At 39.1% G+C, this 24055-nt stretch overlaps 1 protein-coding gene and 1 non-coding gene across 2 annotated transcripts; one reads left to right on the plus strand and one right to left on the minus strand.

The window, feature by feature from the left end:
- The first annotated feature begins 1325 nt into the window (after positions 1-1325).
- On the plus strand, positions 1326-1444 carry LOC134748665 (5S ribosomal RNA). Its single transcript, XR_010128425.1, has one exon. It is a non-coding gene; the product is annotated as a 5S ribosomal RNA (ribosomal RNA).
- A 1876-nt stretch (positions 1445-3320) lies between these two features.
- LOC134748491 (uncharacterized) lies at positions 3321-23829 on the minus strand. The gene is made up of 12 exons (XM_063683288.1): positions 23743-23829; positions 22867-22990; positions 21209-21359; positions 19853-19972; positions 12551-12673; positions 11696-11820; positions 8246-8325; positions 7177-7300; positions 5889-6066; positions 4990-5082; positions 3922-4044; positions 3321-3443 (listed from the first exon to the last, which is right to left on the minus strand). The coding sequence occupies exons 1-12, from the start codon at positions 23813-23815 to the stop codon at positions 3321-3323; spliced, it is 1437 nt and encodes a 478-aa protein (XP_063539358.1). The 5' UTR covers positions 23816-23829.
- Positions 23830-24055: the final 226 nt, after the last annotated feature.

Consider the following 24055-nt stretch of genomic DNA (forward strand, 5'->3'; position numbering starts at 1 on the left):
GATGCCAATCTCTTAAGGCAGAATTGTTGCAAAAGTGATCGCTTTCAGCTTTAAATAATAGTTCCTAATCTCTCCGGTGGCGCTAGTTAGGCTCTGGGACATAAGGCAACAAATAACCCGACCAAATTACGTAGGTTGTTTTTGGTAGTAATTCGGTGTATGGTGGCGCCGCCTAATTACTGTTTTTTGATGGACACTTTTCATACATAGAGATTTGGCTCCTTTATATAGTCTCCATGCGTGAAATGTTTAAATTTCATGCAGCATTATACCGAAGAGAATAGGCAGTATAGAGGGTTATTGTCATAGTAATTTTTTTAGTCACAGTAAATTTACTGCCATCTATCGTCACACGATTAAGACTAAAAATGAAAATGTATAAAAATATCAAAAACTACCTGCCAAGTGCGAGTAGAACTCGCGCATTGAGGGTTTCGTACCAGAGCCCCACTTAAATATTTATAATGTATTCTGTTTTCAGTTTTTGTTGTTATAGCGGCAACAGCAGAAATACATCAGCATCTGTGAAAATTTCAACTGTCTAGCTATCACCAACACGGTTCATGAGATGTAGCAAAGAGTAAAGTAAGTATAATAGCCTTGTGACAGAGTCAACCGCAGCACAGTTCTCATAATATTTTATTATAATTGTTTTACTAACATTTTTATCGTAAGTGATATTTTATTACCTAAAATAACTCACTGTGACATCTAGTGTCAAGTTTTGACATTATTTAGCTTACACTTCGTGCAATCCATATAGGTACATTCTAAAACTTGGGACTGGTTACAAGTCTTGGCCTTTACCGCTAGATGTCACGATTTCGTGAGTGGAATTTACCTGTGTAACAGTCTTCGTAATTGATTTGGTAATTGGTAATACTCCGTATTAGATGGATACAGTCTAAGGAAAAAAGTGCCTCGAAAATCAAGAAAATTTGATTCTCGAATCAAGAAAATTTGATGGCGCCACTACGTTTTACCACATTTGGCCTACTCTCGAATAGATGGCGTTGACTGTTTCGTTTGTTATTTAACAATTTTAACGCATATCAGTGAAAGAACATGGGTCAAAATCATATAAAAATAATTAATGCAAATAAAAAAAACATTTATCCACATATAAAATACATTTTTTGATATTTTTATTTTTGGTTTTAATCGTGTGTCGATAGATGGCAGTGAGTTAACTGTGGCTATAAAATTTACTATGACAGTATCGCTCTATTATGTGCTATTATATCCTGAGATTATATCTTTTTTAGTTACTGAAATTATATAAAATAAGTGATAAAAATATGATATTAACATTTGATGTTATAGTCGCCAACGTCCATACCACGTTGAAAACACCGGTTCTCGTCCGATCACCGAAGTTAAGCAACGTCGGGCGAGGTCAGTACTTGGATGGGTGACCGCCTGGGAACACCTCGTGTCGTTGGCTTTTTTGCTACTATTTTAATTTTGGTGTCTGCGTTAATAAATGATAATATTTTTGAACGTATAAGTACATATGTTATTTTATTAATTTGTTTAGTAGTTAACATAGTTTTTTAAGATTTTTTATACTAACACCCACCGTTATGAATCAATGCATAAACGATTTTTATTTGATTTTATTTATAACCCCCCTTTGTATCTAATTTTTAAAATACGGCTTAAATGTAGGTACATCGTTTCATTATGAAGTTCCGTCGAACATGATCATGTTCAGTTTCCTATCTACCTTAGCATTTCTATGGGTTAAAAATATTAATTAGTAAAATTACTTCCAAGCTTGACCTGAAAACGCATCGCCAAACAAGAAAATCGTGTCAGCGAGGAGTTACTTTCTGATGTTAATTAGCAGCAGCAGTTAAACTTAACCAAAAATTACTTTCAATGTGTAAAAGCTTTGAGGATATTATATTCATTCAATTTCATTCCGAGCTTCTTTGAATCACACGGAGATTCCGGAGGTCGGTCAAATCCTGGCTCGTACAATTGAGTTTTTCGGAACTTATGTACGGAATATCATTAGATATTACCACTAGCTTTTCGGTGAAGGAAAACATCGCGAGGAAACCTGCATACATCCGCGAAGAAATTCAAAGGTGTATGTCAAGTCCTCAACCCGCATTGGGCTAGCGTGGGGATTATAGCCCAATCCTTCTCGTGCATGAGAGGAGGCCTGTGCCCAGCAGTAGGACGTATACATATATAGGCTGAAGTATTATTATTATGTGTATCTCCGTTTTAAAACTCTCGGGTCTTTCGATCCCGGTCGTTTATAAGGCGTGTGTGGGGATATAGATCCAACACGTAGAGGCCGTTTGGAGAGATTTGATGTCATGTAGAACGCCTGCTGGAACCCATTCATGGGTACATCAATAGATACCCGTAAACCGGTTTCAGCAGGCATTGGAAGCTATTGTAGAGAATATGGACAGAGTACTGGTCTATGGTTTAAGTTTGGGTGGAAAAAAGACTGGGCTATTGCAAAGAAGTCCGGACACCTGCCATAACATTGCATGCACAAGTTATCGAGGCAGGCGGTGACTCGCCACTCGTTAGATGGGCACCTGATGCGCCATCGTAAAGACGGCCAGGCGCAACACCGGCGTGAGCGGCTCAGGGGTGTCGAGAGGTGTGCTGCGCTTTCTCCGAAGTTACTCGCGGCGTTATGCCCTTTAACACTTCCACCCCTGGAGCATATAGCTCTTACGACTCCCCTCTGGACATCCAATTATTATTGTAATTTTAATATTCATATCTCTTTGTGCATACTAAAACTATAAGTATATGGCTATAAGATTTGAAGACGCGCAATGGACGAGGGTTAAAGTTGGTTAAAAAAGCAATGTTTCTAGATCTTTCATCCTTTTTATTATTAAAGATTTTGATCACAATGCTTGAAAATGGTTAGTAATTCCAAAGATAGATATAACTCCGTAATAGATGGATACAGTCTAAGGAAAAAACGTGCCTCGAAAATCAAGAAAATTTGATTCTCGTTCAGAGGGCGCTACTAGTTTTGGCCAACTGTCGTATAGATGGCGTTGACGGTTTCGTTTGTTATTTAACAATTTTAACGCATATCAGTGAAAGAACATGGGTCCAAATCATCAAAAAAAAAATGCATAATTAATGCAAATAAAAAAAATCATTTATCTATATTTAAATACATTTTATCGTATTTTTACAAATCTTCAATTTTAGTTTTAAAGTGTGTCGACAGATGGCAGTGAATTTACTGGGGTTACAAAATTTACTATGACAGTACCGCTCTAGTATAAGTTACTCTATGGTAATTCTGAATGAGTAATCGTTTTCTTTACAATTTATCTGCAGTCTAGGCACACTGGTGGAAAAGCGATTTTGTTCTGAACGACGTCCAAAAGAATGGGCTGGATGACGTCGCGACCCCAATCGCCAACGCTGTTCCAAATGTTGCCAGGCACATACTAAAAAAAAAAAAAATATTACTGTATATTTTTGCTCATTTGCATGTATATCAACTATCAAGTACTTCTCGAGATCTTTCTAATGAGTCATAACTCGATGTGTTTGTGTTATTTCCATCGAGGAGTTCCTTTAGTTACCTTCCGACTGCATTATCAGATCAGCTTCATGTTTCAGCGTTTCTCCTGCTTGCTGAACCGGAGGGGTCAAGCGAGCCCCCACTACAGCTAGGGACAAACTGAGCCCACGCAACGCACCGTATGCATGCATTACTGCATTATGAAATCTGGACCCTGAAATTTGCATGCCTAGATTGAAATTTGTTGCGTACTTGGCTCAGATTGTCCCTACCTTACGTTTTGCATCAACACCTCTCGTAGTTTCCCCTTCCTAGTCCTTGCTGCGTAACTTCTAACTAGAGTTAGGTACAATAAGTACCCAGGTACCAGGTACTTAATATAAAGTTTATCTTGTACTTACACTTCTAGAAATCACTTCAGTTATATTGTTTGCGGGCATGTATTGCATTCTGTGTAGTCCTCCACTTAAACTGTCTAGTGACACAGTCGTAGATATCTCTCGTGTGTGTAAGTTCTTGGATATCTGAGAATTTTGAATAAAGACATGAATATTATTCTTTACATTTCTGTCATGAAATGATGTCACCGATCGCTCTTTTAATTTTAGATGTTAGGAAGGATTGCGTTGGGGTGGCTTGGAACAGCTAAAAATAATTAGTTACAACAAAACGATGTGATTATTAACGAACAGCTGAATGTTGTGATATCAACCGTTAATACTATTTTTACATCTCACTCACATTTGCACGGTATGGACGGTCAAGTTATAAATATGACCAGTCGGGACAGCTTAATGAGCTCATTTCGTTGCCGGACGCCAGACCATCAACATCTCCAACATCTCCTGATGATGCCTCTTAGAGAGGCGAAACTCGTGTAGTTTTTTGTATTTTTGGTGGTTGTTTGTCATATTAATTACGTATATAGCTATTTATTTTTTTGCATGGTTACGTTGCTTTATTTTTTTTTATTTTTTTTTAGAAGCGCTGGTGGCCTAGCGCTAAGAGCGTGCGACTTGCAATCCGGAGGTCGCGGGTTCAAACCCCGGCTCGTACCAATGAGTTTTTCGGAACTTATGTACGAAATATCATCTGATATTTACCAGTCGCTTTTCGGTGAAGGAAAACATCGTGAGGAAACCGGACTAATCCCAACAAGGCCTAGTTTCCCCTCTGGGTTGAAAGGTCAGATGGCAGAGTCGCTTTCGTAAAAACTAGTGCCTACGCCAATTCTTGGGATTAGTTGCCAAGCGGACCCCAGGCTCCCATGAGCCGTGGCAAAAATGCCGGGACAACGCGAGGAAGACGATGATGATACCTATTTTTCTAAAATATATGTCCCACCTGGAACGTTAGCGAAATCATCGACAGTATCAACGGAACTATAACGCTCAAAGATTGATAGACTAAAGTAGTAGAACACGATAGTTTTTTCCAATATAAATTTATAATTTTATATTAAAACTTACGCGAAAAATATACCAGAGCAGAGTGTGAACGAAAGTCCCGGTGAATGTATGGTTTCCATCTGCTTCCAGTTCAGCAATTACATCATATCCGATCTGAAACATTACATTCATCAAAAAGACTAATTGTCTTTAGGTTACATATATACCTAATATACAAAACCAGCAATATATTTTGTTGTCATGTTCGGTTATCTGATAATAATCTGATAGAAATAGATGAACTCAAAATTTTTTCATCGAAACCACTTTTAAGTGCCTTCCAAAAGGGGTTCTGTTACCAATGTGCAAGTTGCGGAAAGTTTCAGAAAAGTTGCAAGTTCTCGCAAATTTATTTCATAGGAAATTAAGGAATCTTTCATTTTGAAAAATTCCGATACCCATACAAAAATTTGAGAAGTTTCCGGAATTTTTCAATGTGGAGATTGCCCTATTTTAGAAACCTTCCGAACGCACATAAGTAGGTTTTGTAATTAGCTCGATATAGGCTTGGTTGATTCCCAGGTAGGTAGGTATCTACAAGTCTATAAGTTCTACAATCTTCTTCTGCAATATTGACCAGATCATCAGTTCACCTTGTTAGGAATCTTCTATCTGGTATCTTCCACTCAAGAACTTCTTTGCTACAATGTTCATACGGCTACAACGGCTTATAGAGCCTCCACTCCATCTCCGAACACCTCCGGTTCCAGCCCCGGGCACTGGAGGCCTTGGTCATTTTTTCCTTTGTATATGATATATATTTCGTTTTGCCCCGGTGACGGTGTGCAAGCGAGACAGTGCTCTGCATGTTTCTAACATTCTCTCGTTCGCACGCTGTCGCCGCCCCCGTTGTGGCGTCAATGTGAAGACCACCTTAAGAAGTCTGGCAACTCTCTGCTACGTAAACGTTTTTCACATACCTTCATGTCCCTGATGTTCAACCGCCCACTGATCGTAGCGGAGGTTGTAGCGACACCCTCTACCGTGCTGACTGACGTAGCCTGTTGGAAGTTCGTCACATCCATCTTTTGTATGGACACCAGGAAACCATTTGTGTACGTGACGTTACCCGTGACGTGCCATTTGTACATTTGTTGACTGTAATAGGACACAATATATATTTTTAAATAAATGGTTACGGCTGATAAATTTGATCATAAAGATAATTATTTTATACTTAATCAGGTGCTGCACTATATATTTGCACCTAGGTATAGTTGTTATCAGAACTATCGGCTAAGGTGTTTAAAATAAATATAGGCCTGCGCAGATTTTATACTGGGTAATTAGGCACAATGTAAGAAAAAACAAACAAAATAATGATAAAACAATGCAAACAAACTAAAGAACGGCAGACGACAGGCGGTCTTATCGCTAAAAAGCATTCTCTTTCAGGCACGCTTTGGTTAGTTAAATTTGGATAATGGTACCTAGTGGAAAATAGAAAGGAGTTCAAAAATATATAGTACAGTATTATATATTTATGTTTGTGAGCATACATTAGCAAGAGATGTGCGAGCGATTAAAATTGATATTACGATACTTTTTAGTGTTCCGTACAAGACTTTGTTCACGGAACACTTATGGGATCATTTTGGTATTGCAAATCGGTTATTTCTAAATATATTTTTATTTATTTTAAACTCTATTGCACATCAAAAAGAAGTAATCATAACAATTCAACTTGTGATTGCGACTACGACGGTCGCGGGGCGTCATGGAGCCACGATGATAAATGCGATGTATGTTTGCAATCCAACAATAGGTATTTCTTAATAAGGCTATCAAGGTGGTGGTGGCGGTTACTAAGGTCTGATGGTGGCGGCCATGGTCATCATCATCATTTAAGTATCCTGTCACCCACTGCTGAGCATATGTCTTTTTTCGTGTACTCCACCTATCCCACGAATGTCGTCCACACAACTAACGAGCTAACCTGGCACCCAGGCGCTTCTTTCATCCTAACCTAACCTAAACTAAACTAGGGGAGAAACGGGTAATGGGAGTCAGCGGGAAACAGTAATTATCCACACATCTACTAAAAGCCCCTCGCTATCGTCACGAGCTGGCCGCGCCACTATGGCGACGGCGTCGGAAACGAAAGGTCTGTTGTGTTTTTGCGACTCGCCGATGTAAAATTTCACTGACGTAAAATAAACAGTAAGTATCACATATATTGATTTATTGTATGTGGTTAAGTAAACAAACCTTATAGTTTGCGTTATATCTTGAAGTCGAAGAGAGCTAAAACTCCGCTGCTCCAATCGCAGCACGGTTTCTTGCACCATATTATGAAAGTAATCTTGAGCTTTCTCTAAATAAACACGGCTGGCTGGCAATAAAAACAAGCGAAATAAAAAATGTGTAAAAAATAATGAAGCCTATTGCGGATATCATTAGTTTGTTTAGTTTGGGACGAAGCATTGCTGATTTGCGTTTGTAGACACTAAAAACCTGACAAAGCCTGCGTTGCGGATATCTTACATCAAAACTGGATTATTTTTAGTTATGTTTTGTTGCACGTTCAATCAATTCATAGTTTTTAAAATATAGAAAATTATTTTCGGTTACCAAAGGACGAAAATTGCTTGTATCTTTATACGAAAAACCTGTCAGAGCAGTCTTTATGGCAAGCGAAAATGTGGTACCTTTTGCTTGAAAACGACACAAATAGTAAAAAAACCCATAATAAATAGATAACTAGTATGGGATAATCTTACACAAATTGACGTATAGTAGTCCTATTGAGTACTTAAGCTGAAAACTCGATCGGTCTTGTGTTTGTAGTAGACGACGCGATGATATCGATGAGATATACAAATAGCTAGTAAATAGATGTATAGACTAATAGAAATACGCCGATATATACAAAAAATACATACATAGGTAGTTGTAGTTACATAAAAAATAAAAACGTCCCTAACAGCAATTATTCGTGATAAACTGATAAACACACAAATTAAACATATTAATAACGGGTCACTCACGTATTTTAAGTCGAAAACGCTCGTCATGTTTCACTCCGTACCGAGGAGCTCCTGATGACGCTCCTCGGTACGGAGTGAAACATGTCGAGCGTTTTCGACTTAAAATACGTGAGTGACCCGTTATTATGTCTGTGTCTCACGGAAGTTTTGTTATTAAGACACATAAATTGCCCTTAGTAACTGTACAACACTACCAACTAATGAGTATGTCGGTTTCTAATAATGATTAATTGCCTAATTTTACACTATGAGTATCCTTTTTAAATTAATCATCAGTAATAGGTACTCACTCCAATTTCCATAAACCACACTAATTGCAAAAATGAAACAAAATAATGCACAAAGCTTCATTCTTACAGACAAATGTTCACTTCAATTAATTTCATTAAACAAAAGCTAATCAATAAAATCAATACTTGTTGATATGTCAAATATCAGTGTGACTCTATATACAAAGAATGTCAGTAGATTGATTGTTCACTTCACTAATGCGTGCTTACTATCTTGATCATCTATTGTCACTTTCTTTGTAAGGATTTTAAGTAGGTATAATGATAATCATTATTAATGTGTTTGATTAGGTATTTTGATTAGGCAGGATTCGTAGTTTAATCAATCAAATGACGTTGTTGCCCTACCAAAAAATCGTAACAGCCATTGCAAAATCAATCAATTTGGAGTTTATTACGTAAGAATACGGTTCACAATTTAATGAGATATTCAATGTCTGTTAGGGCTATTATGCGTCGTAAATCAGATTATACATTTGGATTGACGCAGTTTTGAATTGTCAATTATGAAAGTCATGAATTTGTACAAATCCTACATAATGGTTGGCATATATCAAAGTAATATGTGCACGGCAGAGTAACGGTCAAGCATGTCAACATAATAGTAAGAATCTTGATCTTGATCTTCTTGAATCTTGATCTTAGTTAATAATACTACCATTTCATAACTTTTAGTTTATTTGACATAATAATCAAAATAGGGCTAAGAACAGAAGGTTTCTTAACATGCTCGCAAGCCCACAAATTGGCAACATTACTGCCAAGTCACGTACTAGCGAGCGTTGCCAGCCCAACTAGCTATTTGCATCACTATAGTTTAGTATACCGAATTGGTGATTAATTCTGACTAACATTATGTATGGCGGTAGATGAAGGCAGAATTTCAAAAATTATGCCTTAATGAAATTGAGGGCAAGATTCGAAAAAAAACCTGATATTGATTTAATAAATAGGTACTCTCAGGAGTAGGGAATGCAATCCCGAATGAGGAATTCAATCCCGGTATTTAGCGGGATTATCAATATCAGTCCCGCGGGATCCCGGTATTTGCGGGATCCCGCAAATTACTATACAATTTTACGAATTGGTACTAAAATTTAGTAATTTGAAGGTTTAAAACATAAAGTAAACAAAAATGTAGGAACGAGTGTGAATTAAAGGCTTAATAACACGTTTTCGTAATTCCTGTAAGGTGTCACGCCAGATGTTCCTCACAAGTCTCATCACACTTGTGAGAAAAAAAGAGGGAAAAAAATAAAACTTCTGCTTAATTTCGGTACGTATATTGTACATTACAGCGCTAGGTCCAAATTTAGGATTTACGGACCGCATTAGCAATTGTGACGTAAAAATACACTACAACATCAGGTCGAAATACACTACAACCCCAGGTCGAAATTTACGATTTACGGACCGCATCGACTACGTGTATAGGTATCACCTTTTACAAGCAAGTGAGATGAAAAATTCTTTATTTAACTTCTGAAAGAATAATTATTTATTATTGTTTGACACAAATTGCATTTAGCACTCTGCGAATCTTCCGCCTTCAGAAAATACTTTCACACACAGCGTAAATTTCCTAGTAGGTGCTGTTGCTGTACTACCAGTATTTGGAAACTCTTTATATGTACACCATCTCCAACATACTTAACCGTGAAGAACTTTCGCCAGTAGGAGACGTGTTACTTGTACTTAGTAACACGTAAGAACCACGTCGCTCCTCAATCCCGCAAATCCCGCGGGATCCCGCTTAATTTACGCGCGGGATTAATCCCGCAAAGATCCCGGTATTTCGGGATCCTGGTATCGCAGTATTGCATTCCCTACTCAGGAGGTTATGCCAGATCAATTTCAAATAAATATACGATTTTCCATATCCGCTCTACGCCTATTACCTTCTAAAAGAAAATAAAGAAGAAGGTATGTTAAACACAACTTGGGAACAAATCAAATTATTTTATTGAATATTTTGATTTGTGTTTTTTAAGTAGTCACACTACTATATATAAATTATAAACTCAAATAGATGTCATGTATTAAAGAAAAAGTGACGAAGCCCTCCAGTGGTGAAGGCCGGATTCGAACCGGCGTCTTTAGCAATCCGGGCTAACGCCTTGAACACCTAGGCCACCCCGCCACTGCGGAACCGGTCCCAATTTCTCGACTATATGCCATCTTACTCTACTAAGACTAGGTGTCTTTGACCAACTCAGGCGAGGCTGAGGGCGAGCAGTACGCGCTTGCACCTTCTATGCGAATTCCTTATCGTAAAAAAATTGGGACCGGTTCCGCCGTGGCGTGGTAGCCTAGGGGTTCAAGGCGTTAGCCCGGATTGCTAAAGACGCTGGTTCGAATCCGACCTTCACCACTGAAGGGGTTTGGCAGTTTTTCTTTAATATATGACATCTACTGTCCGCGCGCGAATTCCGTGCACGGCTGAGGAATGTTAGGAATGTTAGGCGTCATGACAGAGTGGTGTCATTTAGTATGTACGGGCGCGGCGCACACCCCCCACTTCCTCGACCTCCGAATGCACGGAATTGGCGCGCGGACAGTATTTCAGTTTAAGGTATGTTAAAATAAAGGAGGGTAAGTGTAAATTAAAATCAAACTATTTTATAATATTTTTTTTTATAAAACAAGACAAACATAAAATTATAAAGTATTTCAGCGTTACATATTAATATCCCACCCGCTTCATTGCGTCGTTATGGGTACTTCGTTTAATGCCGGATTTCAGACCTTTTTATTATATATATTTCTGTATTGTGTTGTATATTTCAGTAGGTAGGTACTATTGAAAGAGTAAACACTTGTACTATGCTCATAGTACATACCAGAGGTAGGTAAAGCTTGGTTCATAATTGCTGTCGAAGAATGAAATTCATGTCATAGAATTTACCTGTACCATAGTAATGTATACAAAACAATTACATATTTATGTTAAATAAGGGTCTTTATCCAATATCCACGGGTTGTGCTTCCATTACTATATAAAAGAGCACATACAATTTCCACTACGCGAACATTACCTACCTAGTTAAGTTAAAAATACTTAAATAAATAGATTCAGTCTAATGCTATACCTACTTAAATAATAAATTATCTACATACGTAATAAGTACCTACATATTTATAGTCCGACCCGTAAGCTTAATGAACAATTCCAACCGGAAAAACATACAAATAGGCATACAATAGTTTGTGTAGGTTAGAAAAAAATATAGAAGGGGAAATAACTTGTCAAGTGGACGCTTCCAAGATGATGTTATAGGGTGATTTTTGTCTTACAACAGATTGCGCCCTGTAAAGGGTTTATTTTCGTTTCTCGATACGATTGTTATCTTATACGGCCCCCGAGCAAGAAACTTAGATTTTCTTCTCATTTGCTTGACTAGCACAAAAAGCAATTCTCTTGTCAAAACTATGTTACGAGAAGCGAATGTTTAAGTGTTGCAGTTGTAACAGATTTGAGGGAATTCGACCTTGTTGAGAGCCACGTTGAGGAGGATGGGTTGGAAAACCTGTGTAGCCCAGGATGCCATGCCATCGGCGGCGCTTGTCACGTCATACTGTAAAAAAAATAAACTGAAGAAAAAAAAAATGCTTGTGGATCGAAGAGTTAAATTCTGCGCGTCGCGGGCCTTTCAAAGAAACGCAAAATAACTTTGCTGGCGAACGAAATCTTATTACAATACAAGACGACAAAATTAAAAGGTTTTAAATTAACTGTTTAGGATTTATAAAAAAAACATATTTTTCAACGGGGGAGGCGAGTAGAACATTACTTGAAGATAGTGCTAATTACCTATCTACTTTTGTCATTTTGATTTGAAATGAAAAGTTTACTAGTATGTATTATAATTATACTTCATATAGTTGTTCGATATGTAAATGGCCCCGCACAGCTAATCCTTTGTCTATTGTTAAGTAAAACCGCACGTGCCACTAGGTACCTGCAAAAAAGGAGTTAAGTTAAGGCTAGTCCAACGCCAACGCTCAAAAAACCAGTGTAGGTGCGCTCTCCGATAATACGCGCCTTTGTTACGCACCTCGTGACACATTTCACTGGTTCTGTAGAGTTCGACTCGCCGGCACTCAGTAACCGTAGAGGGATCAAACGAGAAGTCGCAAATTATTTTTCCATTCGTTCATTTTGAATCTTATTGCGATTTCCATAGGAGTTGTAATTCAATAACCGGTTAAAGTGACTGAACCATTTTTTTTATGCACGTGCGGTTTTACTAAACAATAGACAAAGGATAAGCCGTTCGGGGCCAGCTACAAATCGAATAACTATACCGAATGTGACAGCACTTGCGTAAGAGCCGTAGCAGGAGCGAAAACCATCTTGTTCGTGCTCCTTGGCAGAGTATCCATTGTCACCGTCGCGGAATATTCATCCGTAAACATATTGTATATTACCTGAAAAATAATACAAATTTATTTGGAATCTATTACTGCGCTATGGGATTAAATATTTGGGTATTACTTATAAAGTTTGTGAGCGTAGGAATCACAGTAGATTGTTAACCAAGGGATGAAAGGCACTCATTTGAAATGGTGCCCTTCACTTCACCCGAGTTAAACACTCAACGTTTCTTTTCAAATACGAGGAAAGTACAATACATGTGTATTAAAAAACACGACTATAAGTATAAACTTACAAAGTACCTCTTAAGGGCACTTTCAATTATCAATTTAGGTAAAAATATTGTTATTTAAGGAATGGGGAGTGTTTTTAGATGCAATAACGATAAAATTGATTAATGGACTGTATTTGCTAAAAAATGTTTACACTAACTTTACACACCCGTGTATACTATATTTTAATAAGAAATCGCGGAACAAGTAAATATCAATGGAAAGTGCACAAATCACATACCTTGAACTCGAGGTTTGCTGCGAAGAAGGCTAGCTTTGGGCGGCTCTGGTATCTAGGAATATCGTGCAGCTGCTGTCTTACCGAATTACCCTCTACCTGGACCAGCCTACGAGCTTAGCTTTGTACTTTTCCACCGCACACATGTGATTGGCACTGATTTTATACTATTCTATACTTGGTTAAGGCTAAAGAGCGACTTTAAAGTAGTTTTCGACAACGGAGCACAGGACAATGTGTGCTCTCCGAAAGTAACGAGAACGAGTTATGGCTACCGGAAATGGACTCTTAGTGTTGCCCTAAATATCACGGAAGTCGTAAGAAAATAGGGTTGTGATCCAAAACCGATACGAGAGTTAAACATACCGCCTACCTAAATATACAATATTTAATAGCATTAGAATACGACAAACTTAAGACTAAATCTATGCTAAGTGACGATACTATGGATGTTAATCTGAAAGTGGCAGTGGGCACAGCTTGACGACGGGTCTTCTGTATTGACCAGTAGCTGTCTGAACTGTGACAACCCTGCACACACCATCAGCTCCAGGATGTAGAGCCACAATGCGGCCAAGCGGCCATTTTAAGGGACTTGTCTGCTCATTCAACAACAGAACCAAGGAACCGACGACAATATTCGTGTTCACTTTATTCCATTTTGTCCTCTGTTGCAAGGTATGAACGTATTCAGCATGCCACCTGCGCCAAAAGTCCTGATGCATTTTCTGGATCAGCTTCCAGCGATGGCAGGGGCTTATTTTTTGATCGACAAGAGTTTCCTCAGGGACGATCGACAGAGGTTCTAACGTTAGAAAATGACCGGGCGTGAGCGCGGCGAGGTCATTTGAGTCCGAGCTGAGGGGAGTCAAAGGACGAGAGTTCAGCAAAGATTCAATAATTGTCGTCACGGTATAAAGCTGTTCGAAGGTTAACCTCTGGTTCCCTATAACTCTAGCTAGATGCGTTTTTACTGAACGAATCCCAGCTTCGGCTAAGCCATTGAAGTGGGGACTTCCCGGTGGATTAAATGAGAATTTTATTTCTTCCGCATCAGCAGCACCTTTCATGAGAGAACCGAGGTAATTACTGGCTCCAACAAAGTTTCGACCTTGATCAGAGACAATATGGCTACACCGACCGCGACGAGCGACAAAACGTTTCAGTGCACAGAGAAAAGCTTCAGTCGACAACTCTGAAGCAAGTTCAATGTGGATGGCCTTGGTGCTGGTACAAACAAAGACACAAATATATCCTTTGAACGTCTTAACACCGCGACCACGTGCGAAGGCGATATCGAAAGGTCCGCCATAATCTATGGCGACACTCGAAAAAGGTTTTATTTGAGAAACCCGACATAAGGGTAAATTTCCCATAAGCGGCGCAGACGCCGGGGAGGGATTGGCGCGGAAGCATTTGACGCAGCCACCAATCACTGCCTGGATTGCTCGCTTGGGCGATAAAATCCAAAAGGATTGCACAAGTAAATTTTGTAACGTTTGGGCACCTGGGTGTAAGAATCTTCTATGATATTCGTCAATTATTAAGACTGTTAACCGGTGGGAGCGAGGCAATAATATAGGATGCTTGACCGAATATTTAATAGGCGAATTAGCCAAGCGACCGCCCACCCTGACGATACCCGCACTATCAATGAACAACGAAAGCTTGCGCAAGTATTTTGGCAATGAATTTAAACGACCCTCTCTCAAGTGATTGATCTCTACACCGAACGAAGTGAGCTGCACATGTTTTACTAAAAACATGAGAGCTGCTGTCGTCTCAGAGGACTGTAGAGATCCGACAACCTTCTCGTTCTTAGACGACCGTAAGAAACGAAAACAGTAGGCTAACACACGCTTTAATGTGAAAAGCGAGGAAAACCTGTTGAGAAGTGTATCAACCAAGTCAGGTTCGCTGGTGGCGACTAAACTACAAATCCGTTGCTCATCAACGATAGCATCGTTGGCTGGAGCGTCCAAAGCTGAACAAGGCCAATCTTCTTCCTTCTCTAGGAGCCATGAAGGGCCCTTCCACCAAAGATCACAATCGACCAGGTCTCCAGGCAATAACCCTCTGGATCCTGCGTCAGCAGGATTATGATGGGTGCTTACATGGTGCCAACGATCAGGAGCGATTATATCCTGTATATGGCTAACTCGGTTAGCCACAAAGGTTTTCCAGCGCGATGGACACGACTTAATCCAAGCCAAAGTTACGCTAGAGTCAGACCAGGCAAATATTTCCTCCACAACATGCAGAGGTTCTAACGCTTCTTGGACAGACTGCATCAGATCCGCCAGCAGGACGGCAGCCTGAAGCTCCAGACGACAAATAGATTGTTTACGCAAGGGCGCAACCTTCGATTTTGCACAGCAGAACTCTACAAATATAGAGCCCTCTGCAGTAACAACACGACAGTAAACGACAGCGGCGTAGCCTCGTTCTGAGGCATCACAATATCCATGCAATTGTAACGAAACAAAAGAGTGGATGATGCGACGAGGAATGACTACGGATTTCAACAACGACAATTGAGATCTGAGTCTCTTCCACTCTAAGGCAACTGCTTCAGGTACATCATCGTCCCACTGGACCCCAGATGACCACAGGACCTGCATTAAGTATTTCGCATGGAAAGCGACAGGACAGAGGAATCCTAACGGATCATAGATGCGTGCGATGTTCGACAAGATAATGCGCTTGGTGCATCTTTGATCAGTGGGTGTCGCTACCTCAAACTGGAACGAATCTGTCTGAGGACGCCACGACAAACCTAATATTTTAAGCGACAAGTCAGAGAGTTCGTCAAAGTGTTTGAATTCACTTGAATATAACTCCGAGGAGGGAAGATCAGCGATAAATCCCTTTTGATTGGAGGTCCATTTTCTCAAATGGAACCCACCCGACGACAAAATTTTGGAGAGGTCTGATCTGATTTGTAAAGCTTGCTCAATAGAGTCAGCGCCCGTGACAATGTCATCGACATAAATATCTCTACCTAGCACGCGTGCACCTTCAGGATAGACGGTTTCAGTCTCCTTAGCCAACTGCGCTATAGTCCGCAAAGCTTGGTACGGAGCCGACTTTACCCCATAAGTAACTGTGCGCAATCTATAGTCTTTAACCGGGCCGTCACTCGAGGAACGCCACAAAATCCGCTGATAATCCGTGTCTTCTTCCGGCACGAGAATCTGACGGTACATGGCTTTAATGTCACCTGTGAAAACTACTTTGTGCCACCGAAATCGAGTAAGTACATCAAAGATATTAGTTTGTAATTTAGGTCCTGCCAAAAGGGTATCATTCAGCGATATACCGTTGCTGTCTCGAGCACTTGCATCGAAAACTGCACGAAGAGGCGTAGAGACAGACTCTGGACGCAACACAGCATGGTGTGGCACGTAGTTAAATTTCCCGACACTACTTGAAGGAGGCTCTACCTGTTCCATGTGACCGCTGGTTTCATACTCTTCCATGAAAGAGACATAAGCTTTACGAAAATCCGCATGCCGAGATAGCTTGCGCTCTAACGAGAAAAGTCTTCGCAATGCGATTTCACGAGTGTCCGAAAATGTAGGCTTATTCGTAGGGTCGACGAAAGGTAAGGGTACCTCGAAACGGCCTTCACTCGTACGACAAAAATTATTAACGAACGTATCTTCGCAAAGTTGGTCCTCTTTCGACAACACAGGTTTACTGGGACTACTAATATTTTCTAACTCCCAAAACCTTTTTAGAGAACTATCCAACGACAAATCTGATTGCGAAGGGTTCGGCACGAAAAAACAATCCTTCCGACAAGTTGCAAAGGATTGTGCATAACAATCACTGCAGTCCCCCATAAGAACCCAACCAAAAGTGGTCTCTATTGCTCTTGGTTGACCCGGCTTGCCATCTCTTCGACCGCTCAGAAGAGACGAAGCGAAAATCTGAGCATTAAAAAGTAAATCGATTGGTCCCGGAGTAGCAAAGTCAGGGTCAGCAAGAGACAAGTGTTTAATATGCGGCCATTGCGACGAATTAATTGCAAAGCATGGCTGGTCTGGAACGATGGAAGGAAGCAAGGCTACTCGACAATCAAAACCCTTTACATTTGTTCGATTGGGTTTAACAGAACACACTAAAGAACCACAAGAATTAACCCCGGTGTGTCCAATGCCAGTTATTGATTCACCCGATTGACTAATGTGCAGCCCGAGCCGCTTAACACAATCTTGTGACATGAAGTTAACCGCACTAGCAGGATCTAGCAAAGCACGAACAAGCTGATACTGGCCCGAGCCATCTCTAACAGCTACTCGAGCAGTAGCAAAGACAACTGTTCCATTATCTGAGACAGTGGTCAAACTCACTGCACTGTTCGATGAACCGCTCACAACTGGTTGCGGTGAAGGAACAGTTTCCGAATGTTCATCTTCCTTTTTACCGAAATGTAATAAAGTGTTGTGTGAGTACCCACAAATACTACAACGTGATGTGTTCTGACACTGCTTCACTTTATGGTTCTTTGAAAAACAAGACACGCACAAACCTTTCCCTTTAATGAATTTAAACCGGGCAGAGGCATCTAACTTTTTAAATTTGTCACAAGTATCCAAATTATGCTGGTCAGAACAGAAGTCACATACTGCTGTTGCTGCCACAAGAGTGACCTTTGTCTTTTTTTGATTAAAAGTAACATTAGTTTGTGTCTTATTTGAAGAATTGCCACCTACCATAGACTTAGTGTCCGTCGCTTCTAATGCACGAATCTGCTTTTCAAGAAATTGTTGCAAAACTTCAAAGTCAGGAATTTCATTTGAATTAAATTCGAGTTGAAAAGCCTCACGTGTTGATTTATCTAATTTGGACCACATTAAATAAAATAGCATAAAATTTTTATCCGGTAAACCAAATTTTCCTAAAACCTGTAAGGTTTCCTTAAATGTGCGACTTACTTTTTCCAATTCCACTGCAGACTTCGACTTGACTTGCTCACACAACAACATTTTCTCATAATAACTAAAACCTATCTGTCGTTTCTTATTGTAGAAGTCGTTGAGTGCATTATAAGCATCTATGTAACTGTCGTCTGAAATTGGGTAATTCTTTATTAAGTCTAACGCCTTACCTTGAACGCATGTTAATAGATAGTGCAACTTTTCTATGTTTGCTATATCTCGTTTGTGAATCAATGAATTAAACAATTCAATGAACGATAACCAATTTTCTAATTTACCATCAAAAGGTTTAATCTGAATTTTAGGTAATTTGGCCGAAACACTTTCACATTTTTTGGTTTTGAAAGAATCTTCATCACTCTTTATGACTGGCGCCTTTTGCCGTAACCTACTCAATATTGATTTCACCTTGCGTTCAAAGTCAACTGTAACCGAGAATTCTGCACTAATATCTTTACACTTCGCTAAAATAAGCTTTTGAGAACTATGAAAAGAGGACGTGATGTCCGCTATATCTGAATCTACATACCCATCTAGGTCATCACAGTCATACAAAAATTCTAGTCTCATGATAGCATAGTTACGCTCTATTATATCCGGATCAGCACTGACACTGTCACCACTTTTTTCACTGTCCGAAACCATTGTTATCTCCGCGTAATAAACAGAAACCGAAACGAAAATCCGCGTAATATACAAGAAAACACGGAACGAAAACGACAATAAGTGTTTTTGTTTACAGAATACGGTATAGATAACAACTGACAGCAGTGACAGTGACAAGAACGGAAAAATGGAGCGTATCTGTCACTTGGCTTGACAACTAACTTATAAGGCAACGACAATTCACGAATGGATAAACGGAACGCAGGTGTCACAATGCTGCCAACAAAATACTACTAAATTCTACCAAACTAAACTACCAAGTCGAACTTTCCGGCAGCCATTAACTAACCGAACGAAATAAGTACCCTACGAGTACAATAAAAAATCAAATTTTAAAACGCGACAAATATGATATTTTTAGCTTAAAATAGGGAACTTTTCACAATTATCGGGTCGAAGGAACAATGTTTTTAGATGCAATAACGATAAAATTGATTAATGGACTGTATTTGCTAAAAAATGTTTACACTAACTTTACACACCCGTGTATACTATATTTTAATAAGAAATCGCGGAACAAGTAAATATCAATGGAAAGTGCACAAATCACATACCTTGAACTCGAGGTTTGCTGCGAAGAAGGCTAGCTTTGGGCGGCTCTGGTATCTAGGAATATCGTGCAGCTGCTGTCTTACCGAATTACCCTCTACCTGGACCAGCCTACGAGCTTAGCTTTGTACTTTTCCACCGCACACATGTGATTGGCACTGATTTTATACTATTCTATACTTGGTTAAGGCTAAAGAGCGACTTTAAAGTAGTTTTCGACAACGGAGCACAGGACAATGTGTGCTCTCCGAAAGTAACGAGAACGAGTTATGGCTACCGGAAATGGACTCTTAGTGTTGCCCTAAATATCACGGAAGTCGTAAGAAAATAGGGTTGTGATCCAAAACCGATACGAGAGTTAAACAGGGAGTTAAATATCAGAATGGAAATTGTCCAACAAATCTATTTAAAAACAAATTTTAATTGCTTATCGTAAAAGTAATAATAAAAAAAAGTACTTGGAATGTAAAATGGTGCTTCTGCACTACGTATCACTTTCTGAACACTCCATAGAACAACAATAGCTCACTTTTCAGAGCCTGAGAAATAGAAAAAATATATTACCGCAAAGGGAAACTGGACGGTGTTGTGTCTAAAGATCCCTGTGAAATGGTGGAGGCTGCCATCCTCCAACGTCACTTCAATGTCGTACCCCAACCTCACATCTGACATCCTCAGGGTAGCCTGAATAAGTTTTTGGCAATCATTTTTGGTACAAGCTTTTATCGCTGACTGTACTTTTCTTACCACATGCAACTAATACTCAACGAGACAAAACTAATAACCCCAAACACAATTAGGTTGCGTTGTTTTATCTTCCACCACCTTCCGGCCACCTTCTGTCTCCATCATCAGATCAGCTCGATGGTACCATAATATTGCATTGTCACCCGACTTACATATGTATGCAAATTTTCAGCTTAATCGGAAATCGGGAAGTAGGTCAATTTAGCTTCCAAGATTTGACCCACACTAACTTACATAATAACAGGGCTTGCGGCTAACTCTTTGTCTATTGTATGTAAAACCGCACGTGCTACTACCTACAAAAAAAGGTTCGGTCATTGGCGTATAATTCTAATTGGCACCTGAGCGCGGTCTAGTTCAACGCTCAGAAAACTAGTGTAATGCGCTCTCCGATAACGCGCCTTTGATAAGCATCTTGATGACACATTTTAGACTGGTTCTGGTTGCGTTCGACTAGCCGGCACTCGGTAACCGTAGAGGGACCACATAGCCTCGCACAAGATATTTTTCCATTAGTTCATTTTGAATCTTATTGCAACTTTTATAGAAGTTGTAATTCAATAACCGGTTAAAGTGACCGAACCTTTTTTTATGCAGGAAATTATCACGTGAGGTTTTACTTAAAAATAGGCAATACTTTAATTACTTGCAATAGCTAGCCGTAAGGGCCAGCTTGAAATCTAATATCTATAAAAACACATATACATTTGTTTATATGTGCAATAAAGTGACATACATACTACATACATCCATAGATACATTTTGTTAAGTACCGACTGAGAAATTTTGATCTTAGTGTTTCCTGATGGAAAATGACGATAAATGACAGGTTCAAACTGGCAACACAAGTCGAAAGGCCGCTCATTATTGGTTAAGCAGGTGTCAATCGCAACAATGTTGCCAATTTACACCTGTTAAATTATATATTGGGGTTTTTATTAATATTTGAATTATTTTGTGTTCGTCTGTAAGGATTTTATGCTTTAATTTTTATCTGTGGTCTATTTGTAAATAAATCTTGCATTAGCATTTTTATATAAGATATAAAATTCTTACTTTTATACTATATAATTACCGACACGAAATCTAAAGCAAATAGTCAGTAGCAGGATAATTGTCACAGTGGTGAAAAAGGGGCCTGGACGTCCAGTTAACTTTCGGACTGGAGTTTACCTGGACAAACACGCTGGTTGTATTGTCTGTGTTGTCAAACCGCCACACCTGTTGGAGGGTATGCTGAATGAGGTCAAGTTTCTGGATCGACGTGACGAAGCCATTTTTGAAGGCAACGTGGCCTTTGACTTGCCAATCGAATACATTTTCACTGTTGGGAGAAGGAATACAAAATATACTTATGATTTATCTCGTGTAATGGTAACGAGATTCAGAGTTAAATAGGTTAGGTGAGATGAGGTAAGAAGAACATAGTTTAGTTTTCTCGGGGCAAAACGAACACTATGCGATTCCATAAATGTATGTTCTTCTTGCCCCGGTGTTCCTCTGAATATGGATATCTAAATAACCTGTAAAGGAGTTCTCACCGTATTTGGAAGAATTACATTCATTATGCCTTTTTTTTGTGAATAAATTAAATGAACCTATCTAATAGGAGAAGCTGATTTATATCCTCTTATCCTCCTACATTTTACAATTTTTTGCGTAAATTTAACAAGATGTACCTACAGACTTGGCTTATTTTTTATAATTGCGTTTCGATTTCGCTGATTCCGGCTCATTGACCGTTTCTTTGTCTAGCGAAAATGAAATTACGAAGTGTTGATAAGATAAAAGGAACGTTATTAACTTTGAGATAAGATCGGAGTAGAATTTTATAAAATACTATAATATTTACTCAAGCAGTGTAAATATCATAGTATTTTATAAAAATCTAACAAATTATTAGAAAACGTTCAAACCCAAATTCATAGGATCGGGTTCGGACCCATGGGATCGCCTCGGAGTTAGACTATCTTCATCTGACATCTCGCTTGATGTGGAGCTAAAAAGATTTATTATTAATTCTATAAATATTAAGGCAACAGTACCCGTTCTTTCTTACGAAATGTGACAGTGACAGCGGCAAACCGATGGAACGGCCTTAAGATAATATATATATAGGTATGTATATAAGGTAATACTTACCATTAAAAAGTGATTGTTGCTAGTCCTACATGAATATAGTTATTTACGATACAAGTGCGGAAAAGAGGAAATTCGAAACGAGTGGCGATAAATTAAAACACGACCGCAGGAAGTGTTTTAAATCGACACGAGTTGCGGATTACCTTTTCGCACGTGTATCGTACAACGTTTTACAGTACATATGGCCTTTTAAACTTTCGACATATGCACGTAAAAGTGCTCATTCCCGCACTAGTGCGAAAAAGTAGCACCATATGTACTGTAATAGTTATTTACGATACAAGTGCGGAAAAGAGGAAATTCGAAACGAGTGGCGATAAATTAAAACACGACCGCAGGGAGTGTTTTAAATCGACACGAGTTGCGAATTACCTATGCGCACGTGTATCGTACAACGTTTTACAGTACATATGGCCCTTTAAACTTTCGACATATGCACGAAAAGTGCTATTTGACGCACTAGTGCGAGAAAGTAGCACCATATGTACTGTAAAAGTATATTTGAACCGAACTTAACTGAATATGATCAGGATGGCGTCAACGCAACGGCCTACGACGCATATTAACAGGGACAATAAGATGCAGCCAGTGCACGGCGCGTACGGGGCGTTTTTAAATATTTTCAACATACATACATTATACAATATACAATATATATATATAATATAATACAATATAAAACGACTTACTCAATTTCGACCTCATGGTCAGGTATTTTCAAGTTGCACCAACCGTAAGCCTCCACATCCTTCATAGCAGTTTCCATGAACTCCATAATATATGGAATATGGTTGACTAAACGGACATTATTAACTGAAAATAAAGAACGTATAGGTACTTACTATAATATTTATAGTAGTTAATACAATATTTGTAAGAAGAAATAAAAAAGGCATAAGTAATAGAGATCAACGACCACGTCACGTCACGTCAGACATCTCCGACGAATAAAGTAAAAAACCGGCCAAGTGTGAGTTGGACTCGCGCACGTAGGGCGCCGGTTTTTTTACTCTATACATAGTCACAGAATAAATAATAGTTCTAGGTACAGAAGTTTCACACTCTAATGAAACGCGTTTATTACGACAGATATGACCGAAAGGTGGCGCAAGCGCGAGCAGGCGTCCGTTCCTTAGCGGTGCGCGGCAATTACTATGGCTAGACACCAAAATTGGGGTGGGCCGCATGTATTTGTAGCGACGCGATGAAATCGCGGAGTGAGCCACGCCTGACATAGTGCGTAAAGTGAAAACTTGTTCTAAGACAGGATAACTAAGGCATCAGCCATCCTTGCTGAAGTAACTATTGTACTTATTAACATAGTCTTCTTTTTTACAATTTACCTATGGCTATTTATGATACGGAAGAAGTTACCTAGGACATCATTTTTGAAGTAAAACTTCTTTAGGCGCGGCTAGAGGGTAACTCAGTTTTTTTTTCTGACGGAAGTAACGCTCAGTAGTGACACGTCATCGTCAAAGAAGTTTTACTTCAATCGCTTGTAAAGATTACACGCACACGCTTTTTTTTTACCTAATAAATATAATCATTATTTATGCACTTACCTGTACTCAATAATTGTGAGTAAACCAGCCTCCAGTTCAATAATAAAACACAACACAACAGCACTTTCTCCATTCTGCCCTCACTCAGACCCACAAGTCTAGTATTGGACGTTAGTATTACGAGTATGTATGTTTGCGATAGTCGGAGATAAGAGGTTTTGTGAATTATTAATTGACGTTATCGAGAAGTGGGATTGTGATAAAGTATTGAAATCATTAGTAATATCTACTAGCATTGTAAATGAAGTTAAGCCTAGAGTCAGTAGATAATATCTACTACTAGGTACGTATATTATACGATACGATTCTAGCT

This window comes from Cydia strobilella, chromosome 16 (assembly GCF_947568885.1).
Source record: "Cydia strobilella chromosome 16, ilCydStro3.1, whole genome shotgun sequence".
NCBI lineage: Eukaryota > Metazoa > Arthropoda > Insecta > Lepidoptera > Tortricidae > Cydia > Cydia strobilella.

What these genes read in the sequence shown, in the direction of transcription:
- LOC134748491 (XM_063683288.1), bottom strand. Translation starts at nt 23,815, where the DNA reads ATGGAGAAAGTGCTGTTGTGTTGTGTTTTATTATTGAACTGGAGGCTG. An exon ending in CTCACAATTATTGAGTACAG is followed by an intron (nt 22,991 to 23,742) that starts GTAAGTGCATAA and finishes CTTTATTTTCAG; the next exon opens with TTAATAATGTCCGTTTAGTC. An exon ending in GACCATGAGGTCGAAATTGA is followed by an intron (nt 21,360 to 22,866) that starts GTAAGTCGTTTT and finishes TTCTCCCAACAG; the next exon opens with TGAAAATGTATTCGATTGGC.